Below are 1274 nucleotides of genomic sequence, written 5' to 3' on the forward strand. Positions count from 1 at the left end.
TTATGATCATTATTATTATTATTGTCATTGTCATTGTTATTATTATTACTGTCATTGTTATTATTATTACTGTCATTGTTATTATTATTACTGTCATTGTTATTATTATTCTTGTTTTATCACCATACATGACGAGGGGGGATTAACATTCCATGAAAACCCCTGACCGGCGTAAAATCTTTCAAAATGTTGTAAACAAGCTTAACTGAAATTTCTGAACTTTTACCTAGTCTATGTATATTTAGCAGCAGTTGACCTCTAACCTCTAAACTGTCACCTCTGACATTATAACTGTATTTTATTCACAGAATGGACGCTTATGTCGGAGCTGAGGGCAGCACAAACAGATGTGGATAGATTTGATCAGGAGTGAGTATTTCGGTAAATTTTTACTTTCACTTCCGTTCACTGATGCTCTGCTTCAGGGGTCAAAGTACAGTATTGTTTGCTGCAGATCACACATGCAGCCGCCAAAACTGTCCCAAAAAAAATCATTTTCAAGGAAATTTCTAACCAAACTGTAAAATATCAAATTCTGGGCTAAATCAGGGGGGGGGGGGCATGCCCCCCTTTTTAGCCCCCCGTTCTAGATCTAGTGTAATAATAGCTCGATTAAGAAAAATCAAATATTTCCAAAACTATTAATTTTGCGACGGAAATGAAGTTGATATTCTTGTTCAGCGCATCAATATTAAGTAGAAAATGGACAACTGGTAGTTAAGTGTGAGACGGGAGGGAAAATTTTCATAGTTATGTTCTTTTTTATTGACCTCGTTTGATATGTTCAAGACATGTTTTATATTTTAGATTGTTTAAATATAGAGATACATTTTCCCCGTCTTAGATAACATTGTTCTTAAAGTAAGACTAAGAACATGAGGTCAGAATCACAATGCTCTGTCTGCTCTATCAAAATCGTAAAATTATTTGGAGTCGTTTCCAAGATAATATTTAAAAAATGAAATTTAAAAAAAATAAAAAACATGAAACGTAAAATTTTTTACGCCATATTTCTCAAAACTAGGTACTGAGCCGAAAGAACTTTGTAAATCTAACGAAGCGACAAGTCAGGGGGTTGGGGGGGGGGTATTCATTATTTCTGCCCCGACAGATCAAGGTAAATCTGTTCCTCTTTCTTACCTCCAAAACTAAAATTTGTTCCAAACTTGGTTCCTCTAAATGATTGCTTTTAAGAACAAGCGGGCTAACCCAGATTTCGGGGGTACCAGAAATCTTGACCTACACCAAAAGTGGGCATTGTCCAACCTATAGGT

The 1274-nt window shown here is 35.3% G+C and overlaps 1 protein-coding gene across 1 annotated transcript in view; it reads left to right on the forward strand.

Annotated features, from left to right (window-relative positions):
* The window catches only part of LOC101862665 (adenosine deaminase 2), a gene marked incomplete in the record, with an annotated part of 52613 nt that overhangs the window by 44782 nt on the left and 6557 nt on the right, over positions 1–1274 (forward strand). The window contains 1 exon segment of the mRNA XM_013085548.1: positions 309–369. Coding sequence (XP_012941002.1) covers positions 309–369 — 61 coding nt within the window.

This window comes from Aplysia californica, unplaced genomic scaffold, assembly GCF_000002075.1.
Source record: "Aplysia californica isolate F4 #8 unplaced genomic scaffold, AplCal3.0 scaffold00385, whole genome shotgun sequence".
Lineage (NCBI taxonomy): Eukaryota > Metazoa > Mollusca > Gastropoda > Aplysiida > Aplysiidae > Aplysia > Aplysia californica.